Source organism: Mytilus galloprovincialis, chromosome 8 (genome assembly GCF_965363235.1).
Source record: "Mytilus galloprovincialis chromosome 8, xbMytGall1.hap1.1, whole genome shotgun sequence".
Classification (NCBI taxonomy): Eukaryota; Metazoa; Mollusca; class Bivalvia; order Mytilida; family Mytilidae; genus Mytilus; species Mytilus galloprovincialis.
The window spans coordinates 6260025-6282908 of NC_134845.1; the positions used below are offsets into that span (position 1 = coordinate 6260025).

General features: G+C 31.5%; 1 protein-coding gene across 1 annotated transcript; it reads left to right on the forward strand.

The window, feature by feature from the left end:
• Positions 1 to 3377: 3377 nt before the first annotated feature.
• LOC143084944 (platelet-derived growth factor receptor alpha-like) lies at positions 3378 to 22839 on the forward strand. The gene is made up of 14 exons (XM_076261029.1): positions 3378 to 3541; positions 4382 to 4618; positions 5817 to 5954; positions 8056 to 8220; positions 8910 to 9155; positions 10013 to 10150; positions 13393 to 13556; positions 15108 to 15288; positions 17725 to 18018; positions 19091 to 19227; positions 19838 to 20024; positions 20815 to 20974; positions 21674 to 21795; positions 22408 to 22839. The coding sequence occupies exons 2-14, from the start codon at positions 4420 to 4422 to the stop codon at positions 22785 to 22787; spliced, it is 2511 nt and encodes an 836-aa protein (XP_076117144.1). The 5' UTR covers positions 3378 to 3541; positions 4382 to 4419; the 3' UTR covers positions 22788 to 22839.
• Positions 22840 to 22884: the final 45 nt, after the last annotated feature.

The window sequence follows — 22884 nt, forward strand, 5'->3', positions numbered from 1 at the left end:
AAAATGGAAGTTTTGATATGTCGAAAAAATTGACAAAGGCACTGTTTTAAACGAAAGGCGACAAATATATTAAAAAAAACCCACTACATAGAAAACATTAGACTGAGCAACAAGAACTCATTATAACATGGGGTGGTCTCAGGTGCAGATTTGGTAGCAATAACACAGACATTCAAAATTTAAAAGCACAACTAATATATTGAAATTAAGACGATTTTAGGCAACATATGAGGTGATTAAAAGAAGTCTGGAGCACGTCTAATTTTTGTTTTTATAAATACCACAAAAATACGTTTAACTGAATATCAGGGATTGGTATGAACAACAATAGAATTCAAAAATAGAAAGAAATCATGTTAGAAGAAAGTTCAGAACTATAAGTCTAAAGATATATACTTCCTTATTTCACATGAAGAATGAAAATTTAATGAAAAAGTTTAAAACACTTTTTTGTATTGAATATGCAAATAGTTACAATGAGCCATTGCTAAGTAAAAGATAGAACTGATTATGTGATCCGTGTAAACTCATCGAACGTTGAAACAAAGTTATTAACAGTAAAGATATCGTACCAACGTTGTAATTAGATCTTTGAATATTGTTTACATTGCCACACACATAAGTTTTGTCATCAGCAAATTAAAACATCACTCAATTTGTACTCTTTAAATATTTTTTTGTTGTTGTTGATGTTTAAATACACATCCACGTTCATTTTCTCTATATATATATATATATATATATATATATATATATATATATATATATATATATATATATATATATATATATATATATATATATATATATATATAGAAAATGAACGTGGATGTGTATTTATATATATATATGACTAGTACTCTCTCTCTATATATATAACATTTATAGAAAACACCCGTGAAATCTCGGTCATATACAGCTTGTGAACTGTTTGTAAAAGATATTATGTATGGAGAATTTCATAAAAGGTATCAAAAGCCCTCTCCCATTTTTCAAAGACCGATATTTGTTTCCTTTCTGTTAAATTCAATTATTTCGTGTTTCTGGCCTCAGACCAAACTTATGTTTCCCCTTTGCTACAATGAATTTTTTGGTGAAAGTCAAATTAAATAAATAATTGCACCGCTTCAAACATGGAACAAATGTAACTGCTTATAGACCATTATTAGTCTAATAAAATATGCTTCTAGGACAATCCATCAGTGCTTTTTCTTTTGACAGCCTTATTAACATGCCTATGGTAGGATATGAATCTTGCATAAATGACTAAGACCGACTAAGGCTAATTTGAGGGGTGGTCGGAGGGGTCCTGATCCCGAAATCCCGGGCTTAAAAACATGAAATCCCGAAATGCAAAATTTAAAGAAATTCATATCCCCAAATCCCCAAATCGAAAAATATATTCCCGGATCCCTTAAGGATCAATCCCCAAATCCCGAGCTTAAAAACACCCGACCCCGACGTCCCGAAAGAGGTCCTACCTCCCTCTAATCTCTACCCAAATTTCATTTTTGCCAAATCACTACTTTCATTTTCAATATTAAATTTCTATGCCCCATATATGGGCATTATGTTTTCTAGTCTGTGCATCCGTGCGTTCGTTCGTTCGTTCGTCTGTCCCGCTTCAGTTTAAAGTTTTGCTCGAGGTAGTTTTTGATGAAGTTGAAGTCAAATCAACTCGAAACTTAATAAATATAGTGCCGAAGTGACATCCGTGTACTATGGACACATTCTTGTTTCCACATGTTTTACTTATTTTAATATATATGCAACTGGTATGACCCCGTAAATAGTAAACATTTCAAAGAAAACAGTACACAGAATACAGAGAATCTCTATATATTAAATTAGTATAATCGTAGTTTACATGTAGACAAACGTGAAAAATAATTGTCCTCTCTAAGGAGGTATAATAGTTGTGGTTATTGCGGCTTAAACACCATGATATGGAGAAGGCTCTGATTGGTTTATTCATTTTTCATTTTTGTTATCTATCATATGATTGGTTGTTCTTGTGCATGTTTCAAACCGGAAGTCTTATCTATGACTAAAAGTCAGTCTGATGACGGAATCAATATCCGGACACCTTTTGGTATCATACCACCAATTACTCCCTCAAATTTAGAACGTATGTGAAAGTAGGCCTACTAGGACAAAAAATAGTGCATTTGATGTCATTGTTTACTTAAACTAACCAACAAATTGGCAGAAATGAAACTTTTGGTGAAAGAAAAATATATTACGACCATTTTGAGCTAAAATTTACTTGTTTATGAGTTTGCATTCAAAATTGAGGATTAATGCACTCCATAGTATACTAATTTAAGATTTCCTGAAAACCAGGGGCTATTTTTAGTGGTACCTCTATTCGGAAGACCTTTATTTATTTTATATGATTTTAAACATCTGTTGAAAATTGGCATGTAGAAAGCTGATACATGTACGATTCAGGATATACTTGGTTTCTATGAAGTTAAACTTAAGGTAAAATATTTAGAAAGCTGTGAAAATTGTAAAATTTGGTTGAACAGATAGGGACTTTTAATTGGTGGTATGATACTTTTTTTGTCGATTTACTCTAAAAATTCACTCAATCTGAATTATCATAAGAATGGATTACAAATGCGACTATGCATGTTAACCATAGAACACAGAGATAATGATAATTAACTTATCGTGGGAGGAAGAGGAGTGACACTCAACATGAGGTCTTCTCATTTAATAGTATAGATACTTATTTCTTCAAAGGTTAACTCCTTACTACCCTACTGCCTGTCGATACTTTTATTTTGGCATTGCAAAAGTCATGTCTTTTTTTTTGACTGTCCATGACGGTAAAACAATAAAACAACGGAGTACTGAGGAGCAAACAATTTGTAGAATGAAATAGTAAGCCTGAACCTTAAAATGTTCACATTTTATTGACGGAAAATTCGAGAAAGGTTATGTTAATTCGATGTCAAGTTGATGATAATCTCTGAGGCGAGCAGTGCATTAATAAAAATAAATGAAATAATCTTCATACACGATATCTTAAGCCTTATTATATCAATACCGTCGTCAATAGCATTAACCCTAACCATATACTCCATGATGTACCAAAAAACCTTATTATTTCTTTACCCGCTTTTTTCAATTTTATTTGAATAAAGAAAATGCGCATTCTTTAGTCTCGTTTTCAGTATTTGTTTTATAAAGAAAGACAACAGCAGTATACCGCTGTTCTATAGTTATAATCGATTAAGCGAAAACAAATCCGGGTCTCAAACTAAAACCGTGGAAAACACATCAATTATAAGAGGAAAACACTGAAATGCAACAAAAACAAACGCCAACATACATAATAAATCCCAACATCTTATATTTAAATCGACAGAATTAGACTTGCCTCGCTTGCCAGAAGTATGTCCGGATGGAACTTTTGGTTATAGATGTAATTTCCAATGTCGATGTCACGAGGAACAAGTATGCAACAAGAAGACAGGAGAATGTCCTGGGGGAAGGTGTGCGGAGGAATTTTGGGGAACACGATGTCAGCTTTGTAAGTAGTTCCCGTTGGTTAATGCACATCATTTTCTTGACGCCTCAACCTCTTTGATATGGTGTTCAAATGGTAAGCACATCCTCGATTGACATTTCAAATCCTGTCAGTAACATTTTGTTTGTATGGATATCAATTTTTACATCATAATATATACGTATTACACCATGATGAAAATTCATTTCTTTTCCATTTTGCTAATTTTTCCTTTTCGCAAAGCTTCAAAATTAATTGAATATCAAACCAAAAGGTTACGGGAAGTTGAATGTTGCATCGTTGTTCATAAAAATGAATTTGATGCAACTGTCATACAAGTAAGAGGTTTAGCTAGCTATAAAACCAAGTTCAGTTCACCATTTCTTCATCAGAAAATGCCTGTACCAAGTCAGGAATATGACAGTTGTTATCCATTCGCTTTTGATTTTGATATTTAATTAGGGACTTTCCGTTTTGAATTTTCCTTGGAGTTCAGTATTTTTGTGATTTAACTTTTTTCTATTACGAAGATGTTTGATTGGGAAATCAAAGAAATTTTGAAGAAAACTTGGAATTGTCTTGACAATGTAGCAATGAAAACACAGTATGTACTGTTATCCTACACTAAATTTATATGTCATTTTAGAATTGCGATAAAACCATACATAATTATATACAATTTTCAAAGTTATATTCTTAACAAAAAAGTAATTGCATATACCGTCGTTTGACCAACAAAAACAAAAATTAAAATCTTATGCCGAAATGTGATACAAACTTATAGAATAATGATTAAAATTTTGTTAGTATTTAAGTTAAATAACTTATATTATATGTTCATAAGTTTTGTACATCTATTTACAGCAAACAACTGTTTTTATAATGGAGAAGCCGACAACTATATGGGAACAGTAGCAGTGTCTTACAACAATTACACCTGTAAGAAATGGGTAGAGCAATTTCATTTTTATACAGAGGTAAATTTTCCGGATGGGACGATGCCGGAAAATTTCTGCCGAACTGCCAAGGATTTTCCTCGACCCTGGTGTTACACGACCGACAATGACAGGGGATGGGAACATTGTAATATAAATAATTGCAGTACGTATATAAAACTAAAGCTTTACTCAGCACTTAAGAATTTGTATAACATATGATGCTTAAGCAATACGTAGATTGATGTGAGTTTATTAATTATTACTTACATAAACATTGTCTGTGCCTTTTGCTGTATATAAAATATACTGAGTTATGATGTCAGTATAAACATAGAATTGATATTTAAAACAAGTTAAGTTCAACCAGACAGACCCCATGTCAAATTTTTTTGAGAAACGCGGAGACAGCCTTTCGTGAATGCCTTTATAGTATAGTTTACTAGAATATAGTTATCTAAGGTACCAGGCTTATAATTTAATATACCAGACGCGCCAGAAAGTAGACTCACAATTGCACAGGTGTATTAATGAACGGTAGCCTGAAAAATATTTTGTGAACTTATATCTTTTGAAAATGATTCTGCATTTTTACAAACCGTTTAAATTTGTTGTGTATTTTTTTATGAGAAATTTCTTCATTGCATCTATGGATGAAACTTTTTAAAACATTTTGAAATGCCCAACACTTATAATATATTGATCCACTAGGAAGTCAATAATAAAACGTATTGAGAAACAATCCATAAAAAAGTTTTCTTTTTATTTGATCGTTGATCTATTCACTAACAGAACACACAGTTATGTTTCACGTTTAAGATATATCTTACTAGTAATGTTTTTGACATTTAATATAATGAAATTATAAGAACAAGATATATGATGACAAAAAAGACATAAAAAGACCCTTTTAAGTATTATATCTGAATGTGTTTATAATACATTTAAATCAAGTTCATATTTTTATTACGTATTTACTCTGTGTGTTTCTTAACCCCTACACAAAAAATAAAAATGGATCAGAAGTGGCAATTGTTAGAAGCAGCATTTAATTAACAAAATCAATTGTAATATTTATATTTATTATACCATTATGATTTAATCAATCTTACAAGTGTTTATTAACTTTAAATACTTTGCGTCTAATACTGTATTATGTAATTTCACATGTTTCATCTTGAAAAATAAAATAATTACAAAAAAATTTACATATTTTCTTAAAATTTGTTTTTAAGTCACTAAAACTTTTAACATTACAATTTAAATAATTTCAAGAACCAAAGGCAAAGGGTATCTATCACAGTTAGTGGATGTCTTTGATATTGAATACACCTTATTTGTATCCTAAAAATATTTTATGCTAGCCTGTCCAGCTGGACTGTTTGGGTACAACTGCGAATATGAATGTCATTGTGCAGATCAAAGCGAGACTTGTGGGAGTATCAGTGGAAAGTGTTCCAGTGGATGTACTGAAGGGTGGCATGGTTTAGACTGTCAGACACGTACGTATCACAGTCTATGGATGTAAAGGCTCTGAACAGGTAAACAATTCCTCAAATGTGTACAAAAGGTGACCAGGAACACTCTTGGTAGATTTAACACGTTTAGCATCCGATATTTGGAGAATTCTAGTTATTGCTGCATCACTGTGGTCTTAGTATTGTACAGAGTCTGCTTTTACCATAATAAGTACATTTCTAGATGTGTATTCCTAAAAGTATACATAAGGCGAGATTTAAGTATGTTATTTCCGATGTTGTCAACAATTTTGTGATGAGGTCATATAAAGGGGGATATATAATGGTAAATCAACGATATTTTTATACGCATTGGCATATTCAAATTATTTGAATGCTTTGGGTTCCGTTAAGTTAATAAAAATATTTAAAACCGGTGCAAAATTGTGTGCGACTATATAAAGAAAACTATTGTTTTGCATTGTATCAATTTTCTGCAAACATACCGGTTGTTCAATAAAGACTCTTTGTAATTCCTGTAATTTAACTAAAGGGTTTTTGGTTTGAAACGATCAATGTATTCTAATTTTAACGAAGGTATTCTATGTATTACTTGTAAATTGATAGTAATTTCGTACCATAATTTACTTATAACCTTTACTAAATTCTTCCTTATATATATAAAGATTTGGTTTTGAAGTTTGGTTGTAGCTCTAGTGACATGCGAATCCCTCGATAACTCTGAAATGAAAGAAAAAAAAACACATCACGAAAAAGTAAACAGATCTTCAGGTTGATATAACTAACAAGTGTGTGAAGTTGTATGCGATAATCATAAATAGTTTTCGAGATACGACACGACATGTGAGAAACACCCTTATTTAAAAAAAAAACCTCCACAACTCGTAAACAAAAAATAATAATCATCACACAAAAGTATAAAGACCCTGAGATTAATATAATTAACAAGTGTGTGAAATTTCTGAGATACGACTCGTCATGTGACCAACCCCTTTTTTTAACAGTCTTTTTAAAACTCGAAAACTCTAAAATAGAATCATCACCAAAATCTATACATATCTTTAGATTAATATATTTAAAAAGTGTGTAAAGTTTTAAGCAATAATCATTAATCGTTTTTGAGATACGACGCGTCATGTTAAAAAACACTGCCCTGTTTTTAAGTACGATCAAAATTTTGACGGGCGTATCAAAATGGCAGTTACATTGCATTGGTTCCGTTGATAGAAAGCTGTTAATTTTGTCAGTTGTAAGAAATTCATCTATTACGAGTTCGGTACTTGTTAAATGTTTTCTTACGTAGACATCTAGTAATGGCATAAATAGATCTTGTACATGTTAACATGGTAAAGGTAGTTACGTACTCGCGGATTTATGTTGTAACCGAGGTTATGACCATAAGTCGATGGGTAATATATAAGAAAAATAGATGAGACGAGAACAATACAGCCAGTAGAAAAATATTTTAAATTTGGTACTCAAGGAAAATATTCTCATAGCATCTTTTTAAATCACTTTACACATAGCTTTTAAAACCTGCTGTACTAGTCGAATGCTATTTTATATTATTCGACCTCATGGAACCCGTATTCATGTGGACTTTAATTTAACTAAAGGCTTGAGATGGATATCGCATGAACTGTGTGTGTTCAATTACTTAAAGGAATAGAATGTCATAATTGAAAGTGAAACAAAGGTAAATAATTTGATTAACTGATTCGATCGACAAAAAAAACCTCATTTATAGACTATACTATATGATTAAACAGACCTCAGGATATCGCATTTCGAAGTCTATTTATATCTATATTTATGTTTAAATCGCTTTATATTTGTCATTAATCTATAATTAGTTAAATGGCGTCTAGACTAAAATACATACGAAACGAAGCTACATATGATCGAGCCCATGCCCCGTCATTTTTTTTTAATAATTTGTTTAAATGTTTTACATTGTTATAAACCAAATATATGAATTTGAACATAATATGCCAGCATTTTCAATATTTTGTTTAACCCATTTATAATAGTCTCTGTTGTATTTGGATAAAGAAAATACGTATTGTTTTGTTCAGTTTTTTTTAAACATAATTTTTAAAAATAATATTTATAATATATTTGACAGAAATCGACTTGTCCAGCTTGTCAGAAGTATGTCCTGATGGAACGTTTGGTTATAGCTGTAATTTCCAATGTCGATGTCACGGGTACAAAGTATGCAACAAAAAGACAGGAGAATGTCCCGAAAGAAGATGTGCGGAGGGATTTTGGGGAACACGATGTCAGCTTTGTAAGTAGTTCCGGTTGTCAATGAATGATATTAAATGGAAATCCTTTGCATCACGTATCAAATACTTTCGTATGGTGTTCAGATTTTACATTATAGTCGATATACATTTCACATCATTTTGGTAACATTTAATTTGTTGCATGAGACTCGATTTTGACATCAAGTCATAAATGCATCACACCTTGGTGAAAATCATTTCTATATCGTTATATTAATATGTAATAATTAGAAAACAATTTTCAACTTTGTTTTAGTAACAAAAAATAATCTTAGAAAATGAATAAGGAGACACTTTCATTAAGTAAAGCTTAAAAAATAGTTGAATTCCAAACCCAAAGGGAATACGAATAAGCTGTTCTTGATTTCCTTTGCGGAAAATTTGAAAAAAAAATAAAATAAATTAGGAGTAATTAAATCGCAATGAGTACTGCTATTGAACACATGAGAATGTAATGTATATATCATTTTGAATTTGCATTAAAGATATATATGCAGCGGGATTTCAGAATTTATGTAACAGCAGTTGCATATCCAAGCAGGGGATTAACATAGCAATTTAAAATTCAATGCCGAAATGCGAAAGTTTTCTTTTCGTATGGAATAATAATTAGAATGTGGTTAGTATTTAAGATTTTAACTTATATTTTTAACTTATATTGTACCATGTTATTTTTGTACATCTTTAACAGCTAACAACTGTTTTTATAATGGACAAGCCAATGATTATATGGGAACAGACACAGTGACATTATATAATGACACGTGTCAAAGATGGGAAACCCAGAATCCCCATCCTCATCATTATAAAGTTACAGATTTTCCAGATCAGGCGTGGCCGGAAAACTTCTGCCGAGCTACCCCGGACTCTCATCGTCCTTGGTGTTACACGACCAACGAAACCAATAGATTTGACTATTGTGATATAAATAATTGCAGTACGTATATAAAAAGTAGCAGAGCAAAAGCTTCATCCGACACTTAGCTTGCATGGCATGAGAAGTTTTAAACACAACGTAAATGAATGTAAATAAATGTGCTTTTGTACAATAGCACATAAGTCTTCAATATATATTTATTGTTTTGTGTCGTACTACTGCATATAAACTTTACAAGGTTATGATGTTATTATAAATATTGTCTGTATGTATAATAGGAACTATTGAATGAATCGCAGAGAACGCTTTTTATGCATAAAAGTAAGAAGATAGGGTATTAATGCAGATGAGACATCTCTCACAAGAGACTGGATGTCACAGTAATTAACACATGTAGGTCACCGTAATGCCTTCCCAAATGAGTAAAACTCATACCACATAGTCAGCTGTTAAAGGCCCCGAAATGACAATGTAACACAATTCAAACGAGAAAACTAAAGGCATGATTTATGTACAAAATAATGAACAAAAAATAAGTACTGGAAATAAATATATTTTATTTCAAATCCAGAATAAATCTCACAAGTAAGTTTTCAATCTTAAATATCCTGAAATTTCTGAAGATAAAACACTAAAAACAAAACCCTCGATTGTTTTGTCTTTTTGTAGTGAAACTAAGGATATTGCATGGTGTTAAATATGATATAAAAGACTTTACCATCTGTCTACTTTATTCAGACTTGATACATTTTAGTCATGGTAACATATTCAATACATTACTTGTTTAAAAAATACTAAAAATGTTTACTTTTAACGTTTAATCTTTGATCATTTCAAAGCATTAAAGGGTATAACATGTCCAAATAGTCTTTGATATAAAATACTAATTAATTCACCATCAATATACTTTATACTAGACTGTGCAGCTGGACAGTTTGGGAACAACTGTGAATATGAATGTCACTGTGAAGACCAAAGTGAGGCTTGTGAAAGTGTCAATGGAAAGTGTTCAAGTGGATGTGCTCAAGGATGGGATGGTTTTAACTGTCAGAAACGTGAGTATCTTTATTTTTTTGAATAGATACTTGTTTATTCCAAAAAAAAAAAAAATCCTGTATACAATTTTCTCAGTTGCCCAGGCTGCAAACTTGGGATTCCCGTTTACATTTAAAACCAACTGTCCGGGAAGCAGGAGGCTGAAAAAGTGCACTGTATTACTTTAAAAAAAATAGTATTATAATACTTATTATTCTTTTATATGACAATGAAGGAAAGAGAACATCTTTTTAGATTGTAATACTAGTAATAAATATAATAATTAATATAACATAATCGAGTGCACCTATTATCGTAAGTATCTTAGCCTATGCATTCAGGATTCTACTTCGTCAAAATTTTCTCCCCATTACGCCAGATAATTTTCACAATCGTAGAAATGGAAGCCATTGTAGGGATGACGCACTGCCAATTTTGCTCTTGAAAACCGATAAATTTATCCACATACCACCATTACGATCTTTATATGTCAGTTGTATTTTTAAAGACAAATGTATCTACTAGCTAATGAGCATCAGTTCATGATCCTGTCTGCATTGATTCAACTTAAAACTATTGTCTAATCGGTTGTCAGGTGGAATTTTTAAAAATTCATAAACATTTAAAAAGAATTCTAGTTAAATATTTCGTGGAAGGGCAGACTAGATTGTTTTAGTGGGTGAAGACTATAAACCTTAGTTATCACACAAAATATTTTTTTCGAAGATATGCATTTTCATCATCCAACTTGAAAGACTGTCGTCAAGTAGTTTTAGTAAAAAAATACCTATTCGAACACACCTACTCTGTTTTTATGATTAAATAGATAGGTTTTTTACTTGACCCATATATTTCATCTTTTAGTACTGTCATGTTTTTATGTTATAAGTTCAACGTGTAGCTTTGATATATAAAAATGATTGAATCATAAATGTATCAAATATTCTTTCTGCGTACGTTTTCAAGACAAAATATTCAACTCAAACACTCCCTTACATAAAAAGGTGCACTCGATTGTCTCTTTTCGATACAATTATTATTCATTTTTAATAATTTTTCTTGAGTCACATAATAGAAGGGCAGACACGAAAATTACTAAACTAATAGATTGATATGTTCTCCGTCCGTGCTATTTTTTTCAAAAAAATCGGAAGTTATGCATTTTCTACATCCAACTTGATAGATACCCATGTCGTCGACTTGATATCTAATTGTTCTGCTTAACTATGTAATAGATAAATTGAAACCTTATGCAAATGGTGTTTTTAGAATATAACACTTCGTAATTGAGAAGAAAATTGTCTTTTTATTTGTTTCTATTAACTTTTAATTTTTTTATTACTATAGTAAACATTACAGTAAGCATTTATCGCCTTCTCTAACAAAGAGCTTCGATTCTTTTGTTCTATTTCAACCGGGTTTCCGCCTGTATGGATTTAGATGCTCTGAACATGTAAACAACTCCATGAATGTGTTCAATGGTGATCAGAAACACCCTGAGTAGATTAAAAAACATAATAAATAAAAATTTTGCCTTGGCTGATCCAAAAATAGAACGATTGTAACAATTTTATGCAACCATACCAGATAGGCAATTATAACATTTTTGTAGCCTTTATTTTTTAAATGAAAAAAGCCAGGGGTTTGACATAATAAATATATTCTTATCTTTATCGTTGAAAAGACAATATGTGTTTTTTGGATAGTTGTTTCATTTGAAATCACGAAACGTGCCCTTATTTTCATATGTAGGCCCTTCTTATAAAAGATCATTAATACCGGTTCTGTCAAAGTATAAAAATACAAGGCCACTAAATTTTCATGATAATTTACAAACGATGAGCTAAAACTAACAAATATCAAAACTAACAAATATCGCAAACTTATGTGTTTTCCACGATGCCGATGCTAGAAATTGACTAGAATTGAAAAGTGAATAATGATTGCTCAAACAATGGAACATTCAATCTTTTTGTTTCGCTTTTTTGAATTTCAATAATGTTTTGTAATATTTTGGACTTGATTGATGAAGATGCTTAAATCATTTGGTTTGTTCAACACAGTATGCCATGCAATTATATCTTATAGATAAATTATTAAAATTCTGGTGGAATCAAATATTTATATTTTCTTCATATAATTTATTACTAACATCAAATTCGATATAGTTATTACATATTCTGGGCTCTACACAAACATTTACCACAAAAGTGTTGATTTAATTTTTTCTTTTCTTTTTGTTAATTTTCATTATTTTCACGCTGATGTTCATTTGGCACCGACGAACGGTGTTTATATATCCCAACTCGTTCGCTATACATGTGTCTGTATTGACGTTTTGAATTTCAAAGAACCCCAACACATTATTGTATGCCCGTCCCAAGTCAGGAGACTGTAGATCAATGGTTGCCGTTGGTTCATATCTGTCATAATAAGGTCGTTAGTTTTCGCAACTGAATTTATTCATACTTTTCAAGTCACAGCCTATATACCGACTATACGGTATGGTTTTATCTCCTGGTCGAAGGCCTCACGGTTGCATAAAATTGCGTACATCCACTTCATTTTAACTTTGATGGGACGTTGCCTCATTGGCAATTATACCACATCTCCTTATTTTTACATATTAGCTACTTCCGTTTACGTTTATGTGTTTTAAAGACAATCAAACATCAATTTAGATTGCGTTTCTAATGATAAAAGTCCCTAGTTTATTCATGTAATATATTTCTGTTGATTTCAAAGCTATTGAAAAGTGAAAAAAGGATAGACATTAACGTTTTGTACTGCCGTGAGGGAAGACATTGTGTGAGGGAAAAAAAGATTAGAAATGGTCAATATCTAGCCAAAAGTTAACTGTAGCCATCTATGCAAAAGATACGATTGTTGCCGTTAATTTCTTGGCTACTCTGTAATAATAAAAGAGGCACGGAACCGATGCATAACTATCCCACTGTAACACATTTTAAAGAGTTGAACATCTCATTACTACTTTTGCCTCTTATTAACACGAGCAACACGACGGGTGCCACATGTGGAACAGGATCTGCTTACCATTCCGGAGCACCTGAAATCCCCAACTTTCGGTGAGGTTCGTTTTGCGCAGACTTTGGTTTTGTTGTTGTTTTGTGGACTGTTGTCTGTCTGTTTGTCTTATTCGTTTTAAGCCATGTCGTTTTTAGTTTATTTTCTACTAATGAGTTTGAATGTCCCTTTGGTATCATTCGACTTTCATTTTGTTTAACGTTCCATGATTTTGTAGCGGCATTTCCAGATATTAAAGTACGATCTACTGAGGACATATACACCAGTTACAATAAGACTGACTCTGGAGATTACGTCATACCCACGGGACACAATTTTACTATAGAATGTCATGGTGCTTATCCTCCAAAGCTAAAAGTTTTATGTAGTGGTAAAGTAAATGTAAGTATTTTGTACAAATGTAGTAAATGTTCGAGGACATATTGTTTAGTAGCTATAGTTTCAGATAAAGACAATAACAATCCAAACCAAGGAGTAAACAAAGACACACAAAACCAAAGGACATTTACATCAACAGATATAAATAATAAATAAGAAACAACTCGAACCCCACTAAAATCCGAGAGTGAAATTATTAGACTTTTAATAATCATTTGTTTTGTTGCAAGAATAGGGAAGGGATAGGAAATGATTTCAAGAACCTAGGAGCTTATTGGATACTTATCTTATGAATTTGTATTACAACAGATATAAGTTTACTGTAAATAGATTACTGTTGTATACATCTAATTTTGCCATTGCTGAACATCAAATACAAAAGTGAGATTAGTTATTGCAGTAAATACTGCATACAAATAAAGCTATCACAATCTGTAATACTTGTTTATACTTTTGTGCGAACGTTACGTACAATTTTCCGTCGAAGCGGATTCATCAGGTTAGATTATAGGATAACGAGATACTGTACGAATGCAAACTTGACAACTACAAAAGTATCCACTTAGTTCAAAGGACAACAATACAAATACAAATTAATGGAATTATACTGTTTCCTTGAAGGATTCATTCCATATTCGGATTTTGTTAGTTTTTTTGTAGCTAAAATGTGCCAGTCGTTTTAAAGCTGTAACAAGAGATACCAAAGGGACATTCATATTCTTAAGTAAAAGATAAATTGACACCACCGTGGCCAAAAATAAAATGACCAACAGACAAACAACAGTACACAAAAGAAAATAAATCTGTATCAATAAATAACATTATTGAGGTTTTTTTCCTTGTAGGATGAACCAAATTTTATGCCTGACTTGTTTTACATTTTATCATATTCAGGCATTTTATAGATTGATGTATGGTATTTGGTGCGTTCATTGTTTAGGCCTCACAATTATTTATAATCATCATCATCTGATCTTTCGTGGATAGTCGTCTCATCTGCAATCATACGGCATTTTATTATTTTCATATCAAGACAGAGCAAAGGGCAATTATGATTTTTCAATGATGAATTTCATGTTAATAATATGGGATGAAATATAAACGAATAACAGTTACAAAATATTTCAATGTGTAAATTTAGATTTCACCTTGACAAGCTGGACAAGGAATGTGTTTGCCCATTAAGTGATTAGTTGAAACCGTTATTGACTCTGTTCTTACATTTTCAGCAAATGGTCTGTTCGTAAACGTTATCAGTTATTTTTGTTTTACATAATATTATTCATAATCGCAGTTTCTTCAGACAGAAAACAAAGGCTCTATTTTATACAGCTTTAAACCAACTGCAATATTAATGAATTAAAATTGAGAATGGAAATGGGGAATGTGCCAAAGAGACAACAACCCGACCATAGAAAAAAAAAACAACAGCAGAAGGTCTTCAATGTAGCGAGAAATTCCCTCACCCGGAGGCGTCCTTCAGCTGGCTCCTAAACAAATATATACTAGTTCAGTGATAATGAACGCATTAACTGGTTTTTCATTTTTTTGTAGGATGAATCTGATTTTGTTCTCTTGAATATAACAAAGGTTGAACTAACCGAAAGCGAAACTGACCGGAACTTTGGAGCTTTATATCACGTTGATAACCCAGATTTCACGTACACAGGGGAATATGAATGTTACTATGGCGATAATGATAACCTAGGGACCAAAGTTTATATCTTTATTAGCGGTAAATATAAACAGCTACAGATTTGTATTTGAGATTTATGAATTGAGTTTTAATTAAGTGGATGATTTTCATAACTATTTATTTTCCATTATTCTGTGAAAAAGATCAACTTGTGAAATAACATTATCAGTCCCATATTTACTACACAAGATTCCTTAAGAAAATAGTTACAAAATTTTATAACAGTAAATTTTGATTAAACAATGTTTGTATTTGATTGTCGTACTGATTTCTGTAAGTGGCAGTCTCTCATAATAGCACAAAGCTAGTTAATACAATTAATTATCTAATTACTACTACAATTAAATATTAATTAGTATTATAATTTTCACTGTCATTTATATAAGTAAGATAAGTCTTACAAATCTAATCTTGAATTTCATCCAAATTCTTTCTTAATTTTTGGAACACGTTTTAGAAATTTAAATGTGACGTCACTTTGGGCGTTGCATTGACTTTGGCTAACAGGGCTGTGATTTTGTAATGTATTCGTTTTTATTCTATAGCTAATCACCACTTCAGTTTATTCTTGATAATAATGATGTTTTTGTTCCAGGCGGATAACACTGACCTCACAACTTTTTGGAACTTTTGGTCCTCGGCGATCTTCAACTTTGTAGTTGTTATGGCTTTCAATTTTTTTTTTACATCGGAACATAGTTTTGTGTTGACGTAGCGTGCGTCTGGCGTATAAAAATATTTGTTAACCTGTTACCTTTTGATGGCTATTATTCGTTTGTTTCTCTGTCCTTTATTTTCTCCCATTTATCTGTTTATTTATTGTCATCCTGTCGGTAATGTTATAATTAACACTGCCATTAAAGCGGAAGGTTTGGCATTCCACAAAACCAGGTTCAAAACATCATTTTTCATAAAATGCCCTGTACCAAGTCAGGAAAATGGCCATTGTGACATTATAGTTCGTTTCTGTGTGTGTTACATTTCGGTGTTGTGTCTCTATGTGTCGAAGTTCTCTTATATTTGATTTTTCCCCTCAGATTTAGTTTGTAGCCCGGATTTGGTTTTTCTCTATCGATTTATGAATTTTGAACAGAGGTATACTACTGTTGCCTTTATATAATACCCTCTAGGACTATCAGTAAACCAGGAGAGGTATCAAAAATATCCCTCACATGTTGTGTATCTGTTAAAAAAGATAAGAATACATAAACAGAAAAAGAAGTAAATAAACATTGCAAACAGATTTACCATAGAAATCTTGAAAATTACACTGACACAGACTAAAATAGTTTGTTATTAATGAATTCTGTTTGACCCAAAAACTTGTCTCTTGTTATTGGTTGGGGATCATCAAATAAAAATTTAGAATACAATTATAAATATGATATGAAAAAGATAGCCATCAGATTTCTCATGAGTTAATGTATATTGTAACTCAGGACATTTATTTTACTCTAGAGTAGTTTGAGCAGTGAAACTTTCATCAAATTTTAAGTTCATGAATTAAATAATGTTAGCATTACCTGTGTTTTAAATGTTAGGACAAATTTAGCACTTCCTAACAACTTACAAACAAACATACATACATACATACATACATACATGCATGCATACATACATACATACATACATACATACATACATACATACATACATACATACATACATACATACATACATACATACATACATACATACATACATACATACATACATACATACATACATACCATACATACATACATACATACATACATAGCTATAAAACCAGGTTCAATCCACCATTTTCTACATTTGAAAATGCCTGTACCAAGTCAGGAATATGACAGTTCTTGTCCATTCGTTTTTGATGCGTTTTGTTATTTGATTTTGCCATGTGATTATGGACTTTCCGAATTGATTTTCCTCTGAGTTCAGTATTTTTGTGATTTTACTTTATACATACATACATACATACATACATACATACATACCATACATACATACATACATACATACCATACATACATACATACATACATACATACATACATACATACATACATACATACATACATACATACATACATACATACATACATACATACATACATACATACATACATACATACATACATACATACATACATACATACATACATGCATTAAAGTCTAAAAATAGGAGAAAACATTCAAACATCATTCTTTTTTAGTTCTTATATGAACACACAAGATATTTTAATCAACCTGGACGTGTTTGAAAATAAATTAGCATTTCCCACGTGTAGAAAGTAGTTATAATTAACACTCAATTTGTTCGTAACGAAAATACGGTGGTCTTCTGCGTTCATATTTACACGAGACCAATTATCTATTCCAGACGGAAATTCAGTTATATAAAATTTATAGATTTTTAAACGAGCATTCCACAGTACTTAAAATCGTGTCAATAAAATATTCATAAATACATCATGATTAAATGTATCTTGATTATAGATCCAAACAATTTATTTGCACTGACATGGACAGAATTTGTGAATTTAACTATCTACCACTATAGAAAGACATATTTACCTTGTCGGGTAACAGATCCATCCACGACTGTCAAACTGATAAATACCGCTGGAAATAACGAGGTTGAGGTCGGTGACAGTACAGCTGTATCTTATGATCCACGGCTTGGTTTTATACTGCTCTACCCAAACCAATTCTTTGATGGACAATTTGAATGTGAAGCAATATCTAAGGATGGAAAAGAAGACTCACTAATGATGGTTCTTAGGTATTTAAGTAAGTATAATGAATTTACCTCCCTTTTATGTAGATAATAGTTGTGTGAATGACATATGAGCAGCATCACTGTTTTCTTCTTGACATATATTTATCCGTGATCTATGAAAATTGTTATTTCTGTTGCTCGCTTTTAAATCACGTGTGCAGTAATAAATCTTAAACATTTTTTTATTGGTACTACAATTGTAGCGAAATCCCACACAATCCACATTTAATCTTCCAAATTAAAAACAAGATAGTTCTCAGACAAGATGAATGTAAAATTTCTCACTGTTTATAAAATGTTTTCAATGTTAAAAGATAGAAGAAGATGTGGTATGAGTGCCAATGAGATAATTCACCATCCAAGTCACAATTTGTAAAAGCAAACTATCATAAGTCAAGAGACATTCAACATTCTAAATAAACAAATTATTATCAGATGTGAGTAACCATTCCTGTAATGATAAAAGTCGGAGTAGATTCATAATTTACAGTTCTGTGAAGGATGCGTCAAAACATGTACTGATTTTACAAATTCTACAAAGGAATAACACATGCAAAAATATTGGGTAAGGTCTCAAACCTTAACCTTAACCTGAGATCACCCCTAGTTTGTGGTGGGGTTCGGTTGTTTATTTTGTATTTTTCTATGTTATGTCATGTGTACTTTTGTTTGTCTGTTTGTCTATTTTCATTTTTAGCCATGGCGTTGTCAATTTATTTTCGATTTATGAGTTTGACTGTTCCTCTGGTATCTTTCGTCCCTCTTTTAAACATTTAATTGCATATAACATCCAGGTAATAGATATAATTGATTTTTCCAGTTATTGTTCACCCCTGCCACATTCGCGTCTTCGGACATCGTCTTTCTGTCTATACTAAACAAGCTGATACTCGTTTTCCAAAAGACAGTTTCCGTAAAGGTTTTCATACTGTGTAATGTTAAATTTTTAATCATTCATTACATTTTTGACCACATAATCTACCGTCATTTAGTTAGGAATTTTTGGAGGAGTTCTTAGACGTTAAGGTTATTATTATTTAACTATCATTGCAATTCTTAGATATTTCTATTAACAAGACTTAGAATCAACATCAGTACCACAGCCAGCCTTAGTAACATCTAAAACTACAGTAATGATAGGTGAAGAATTTGAAATCAAGTGCAGGGTATATATTGATAGAGGAGCTACATTTTCAATGACCTGGTCATACCCATCTGAGGTAAGGAAATAACCACTGTGTCCTACTCATAGAATGAGGTTTGGAAAATCCACTTTTTCCTACTCATTAAATGAGATAAAGAAATAACGTCTGCCCATTCCGCAGTCCATGTGTTATTCCGTCCATCCGTACGTAAAACGTCCATTTTTGCATGTCAAATTCAGATAAGTCAGAACCAGAATTATTTGTTCACAAAATCTGTAAGAAAAGCCTAAGTTTTACCATTTGAGACATACAAATATCGTTTCAAAGACTAAAACTAGCGAGGAGGCAAAACGACCTTATTAATATGAACATAAATTAAACGTCTTATCAGAAAATAGCTTTAGCAAGAAAAAAATAAGGATTTTATCGGTAGGCTTATATACATAATTTTATTTCCAAAGAAAGGAAATATGTATGGTAATTTCAATTTGAACAAATTACACGAATGTTTTAAGCAACGCTTAGATATGTGTAATTTTTATAGAAATTTGGAATATTTCTGTTTAATTTAAACGAAAGTCGTTTTGAAACATACAAAAATCATCTGCTACACTGACAACAATTGTATACATTTTTCAAATCTGATAATTATAAATCCATTTCATGTTTTGTTTTGATTTTTCAGAGATCAGCTAGAGTACATTATACAGATCCAATAAGAGAAGTTAAGTCAGAATCTGTCGACTTCGATGTTTTATACAGCAACCTGATCGTAACAAAAGCTATAAAGAGTGACGAAGGAGCATACACGTGTACAGTGCAGACGAATTATGGAAAACAAAATAATGTCAGCACCGTAATACATGTAGTAGGTAGGTGTTGAAATCATTAGATGTTAATTTATGTATGCTTAACTACCAAGAATGTAGACAGTGATAAACGTTACCTTCACATATTTGAAAAATTGACATTTTAATCTGAAAGTAGTTTTTTCTGATGTTTAAATCATCTCATCAATTAAAAAAAACCAAATCAAGATAATAATCAAAAATAGAGAGAAAAGGTTAAAAACTTAACAGACGAAACGGCTAGTTTGGTATCTAAAAATCTACGACTGAGAAACAGGTCGCTATTGAGTTGAAATCTACACATATCGTATTAGTCAACTAGTTTGTTATGGTGACCGTAAATTGTATGAAATGTCAATTTCAGTCGTTATTTCTCATGACTGTGTGGAGCCGTTTTTTGTAATTTTCGACCCCTTCTAACGAAATATAGTCAAAGGCGTATCATATTGACAAGAACTATTTCTGAAGCGCTGTCGTAAAGATATGAAAGCTATCTAGTTACTACGCTATCGTTAAATTATTTTTGTGACCACCTGCGATGCAACCGTCATAAATTGGCTTGATATAATTTCTAATCAATGGCGTAGTTTTTACTAATCGAGATAGTTAAACACTAATACTAGTTGAAAAGGCGTAACTCATCATATGGATACACATAGAAATTAAATTAACAAAAATACAGATTGGACGTGGCTGCGTAATTGTACATACTAACAAAAAACGGCACTGAAGACACTAAGTACAAATCTGACAACATATAAAACCTTTTTCGTAAATATCATGAATAATAATATCCCGATTCTACTTTTCACAGATTTTGTATCATTAGTAATTGCTTCGTCAGTGGTTTATGCAGAAGAAGGTAAACGGATAACCTTGAGTGCTGACTATAATGGAAATCCATTCCTTCCCAGAATTACATGGTGGCGTGGGAATAACCAGCTTCATAATGTGGACGGAAACGAGACTATAACGTATGTTAAATGATTAATCAAGAATAATCAACCATTATTGGATTGCATGAGCTCAGGCAAACATGATCTATATCTATACAAAAACATGTTGAAAGATGTTCTCCTGTGAAACTACAAAATTAATTTGAACAAAATATTATCATAATTAGATTACCATGTTTGAAAAAATGCTAGTAAGGATTGCTGAGACATATTAAGAGGTTATTGAATAGTACGATAAACGGTTTCCTAAAAAAAGTATTTATTTATCATCTAAGCTGCTGTTATATTTTAAACAATTTCCGTTAGAAAACAACAATCAGACGTGTTTTACACGAGATCTGAAATAAAGGTTAAAGTTAAATTGTGATTTGTTCCTACTCAATTTATAAAAAATCAACACGACCCCTTCCTGTAGACATAAACATACTCTTCAACTATTTCATTAAGAATTACAAAAAAAAGTACTGTGGATTCATTTATTTTCGTTGGTACCAGATTTCATTGATGGAGGAAAACTTGCATTTTCGTGGAATTTTGATCTCGTAGTTTTGCAAAATTTTGCATATAACCCTAAAGAAAACTTGTAATTCGTTGAACACTTAATTTCTGGGTCGCCTGTTTTCAAGAAATCTACGAAATGAGTATCCAACGATAATAATGAATCCACAGTATTTTAATTTGCTTATTTAACTATTACATTATGTAATAACTTTACAGCACTATGAGGAATACAACTGCCTACTCCATCACAAGAGTGGCAAAACATATGTCTGGAACGTACACAGTTAAAGGTGAAAGCACCATTTTAGTTACCAAAGATATTGAATTGGTTGTTATATGTAAGTAATAATTTGTGGTTATTTAAGGGGAACCATGATGTCATTAGTAAGGTTTCAAAGCAACTGAAAGCCCCATTTTAATAGCTGAAGACATTAAAAAATTTTGTTAAATGTAAGTTATAATTTGTGGTTATGTGAGAGCCTTCAAGATATCAGTAGTTAGGTTAATTTTTTTTAACAAAAGATTACGATTAAAAGTACATCTGAGGTGAGCTATATGTGAATAGGATAGTAACTCAACGACACATACATGTACAAACAAAATGAGGATAATATACAGTCTTCGACCACAATCAGGTGGCTATACAATAGGCAAAACTATATAGAATATAGTGTCTCATTCAACCATGTTGATAACCATTATTTGAATGTTCAAGAAACTATCTAATTCGAAAGTTTGAATAAGAGCTTTGTTATCTTGATATATTCATTTGCCCCAGGGTCCATAATAATTTAACATAATTTTTAAAACGTCTTCTATAAAAATACAAAAAGTAAAAAAAATAGAATGGAGAAACAACAAAGTTGCTTTGTTTATTTAAAAAAATCATTAATTATTAGCGTCTATATGTATAGACAAAGTATATATATATTAATGTGTTGTTTTGACAGGTAAACCTTTAGTATATATAAAGTCAAATAAATCAGGGGACTTCTACCAATATAAACATCATTATACTTTAACATGCAATGTGCCATGTGTTGACTCCGGTGATGTACATGTCTGGATGGAGTATTCACCATGTAACATTAGTATGTGTTATAACCAGATGGGACATCAATGGAAAAATAGATCAGACGTCCAGTTTCTGAAAGGGAGGAGTTTGCGATTAAGTTATCTAGCTGAACAGACGGAAGTAATAAGATGTAGGGCTCAAAATGAAGTAGGAAGTACAACATCTCCAATCGAAATTGTCAAGATTAAAGGCAAGCGCATAACATATTTTGGATTATTTTTACTACCGCGCAAAACGATTCTAGATGGTATATAATTACAAGTCTGTCTATCCGTCTGTCCGTCTATTAGGACCAACTTAAAGCTTCGTAAAGGAAAAAAGTGAAATCACAAAAATACCGACCTCTGTATCG